Source organism: Cyprinodon variegatus, unplaced genomic scaffold (genome assembly GCF_000732505.1).
Source record: "Cyprinodon variegatus isolate N-32 unplaced genomic scaffold, C_variegatus-1.0 Scaffold1208, whole genome shotgun sequence".
NCBI classification, from domain to species: domain Eukaryota; kingdom Metazoa; phylum Chordata; class Actinopteri; order Cyprinodontiformes; family Cyprinodontidae; genus Cyprinodon; species Cyprinodon variegatus.
In genome coordinates this window covers 184,880-186,450 of record NW_015151661.1, presented here as the reverse complement: position 1 = coordinate 186,450, position 1,571 = coordinate 184,880, and the positions used below count along the sequence as shown (strand labels likewise).

The 1,571-nt window shown below is 48.8% G+C and overlaps 1 protein-coding gene across 1 annotated transcript in view; it reads left to right on the top strand.

Annotated features, from left to right (window-relative positions):
• Positions 1 to 1,571, top strand: part of LOC107102128 (glutamate receptor ionotropic, delta-1-like) — a gene marked incomplete at its 5' end in the record, with an annotated part of 56,617 nt that overhangs the window by 28,511 nt on the left and 26,535 nt on the right. The window contains one exon of the mRNA XM_015401309.1: positions 371 to 509. Within this exon, the coding sequence (XP_015256795.1) occupies positions 371 to 509 (139 nt within the window). The remainder of the gene's footprint in view (positions 1 to 370; positions 510 to 1,571) is intronic.

The window sequence follows — 1,571 nt, the reverse complement described above, 5'->3', positions numbered from 1 at the left end:
CTAAACCTCTCACGCTCGTCCAGATCCTGAAACCTCTCACGCTCGTCCAGATCCTGAAACCTCTCACGCTCGTCCAGATCCTGAAACCTCTCACGCTCGTCCAGATTCAGAAACCTCCCACGCTCGTCCAGATCCTGAAACCTCCCACGCTCGTTTAGATCCTGAAACCTCCCACGCTCGTTCAGATCCTGAAACCTCCCACGCTCGTCCAGATCCTGAAACCTCCCACGCTCGTCCAGATCCTGAAACCTCTCACGCTCGTCCAGATTCTGAAACTTCCCACGCTCGTCCATATCCTGAAACCTCCCACACTCATCCAGATCCTGAAACCTCTCACGCTCATCCAGATCCTGACAATTTTTTTTTGCAGGAGGTGACAGCGTGGTTGGCTCGGTGGCTCTGAGGATCGTCATGGGCAGCTGGTGGCTCTTCACGCTCATCGTATGTTCATCGTACACGGCCAACTTGGCAGCATACCTCACGGTTTCACGCATGGACCATGCCATACGGTAAATTTAAAATCTAGATTAAACCTGAGTGATCTTCTAGAACCACATTTTGTCTTCATCGTTTTAAGGGTCTGCTGTTCACACATCAGTGCTCATTATAGGCAGATGGAGGTTCTGGATGCAGAGCCATCATCTCTGTCATATTCTGCCGCTTGTAAAAGTATCACTTATAAAATCAGTGGAAAAAGGTGAGCAGTTCTAGTTGGTGTGAAGATCTCTTCTTCGTGTTAGATTTTTGTATTATGACACAAAACAGAAGGACCCAAAGAATATCCAGATACAGACTAGAATGACCAAAAACAAAACTTCAGGGTGGAACAGACGCTGCTCCTGACAGCTCCTGACACAGAAGTAGCCTGAAACCGCAGATCCAGATCTGAAACCACAGATCCAGATCTGAAACCGCAGATCCAGAATCTCTGCATGCCTGAACTCGAGCCGAGAAAAACATTGTTCGAATACCACTGTCTGTCTGCAGATGGGTCCTTATTGTGGTAAGAATAATCTGACATTACACAGGACAGAAGGACACAGTATTCAAGGTGAGAAAGACAGCGGAATAATTCAAAAGTGTTTATTAAAAACAAGGGCTGGTTTAGAATGGGCCACCACCCATTACTGGGAACTCTACTTTATCAGTTCAGTCCATCTCCATAGAACGAGGTAGGATCTAGCCAGCGGGCTGCCAAGGAGATGTGGCAGGTGCCGCCCAGTGTGACCAAGATGCTACAGTCCCAAAGAACAAGCAGGAGTCCAAGCCAGGTCAGGGATCCAGATCAGAACAGGTGGGCTAAGAGGTCCAGGAGTCCGGAGTCCGGAGTCCGGAGCCCGTCAGGAATACCGATGAGAACAGGAACAGGCAGGTTCAAGGTTCCTTGAGTCCACAGATAGTTCGGGCAGAACATTCAGGTGGGAACAGGCAAGCTCAGTAGTTTAAGAGGCAGAAGAGGTCAGAGTATCAGGAACACTACGGAATGTAACAACCAAGACAGGTACAGGGCACGCCCAGTGGATAGAAGGCAGATTAGAGCAGGAATCAGAAACGCAATGGAACGCTAAAAA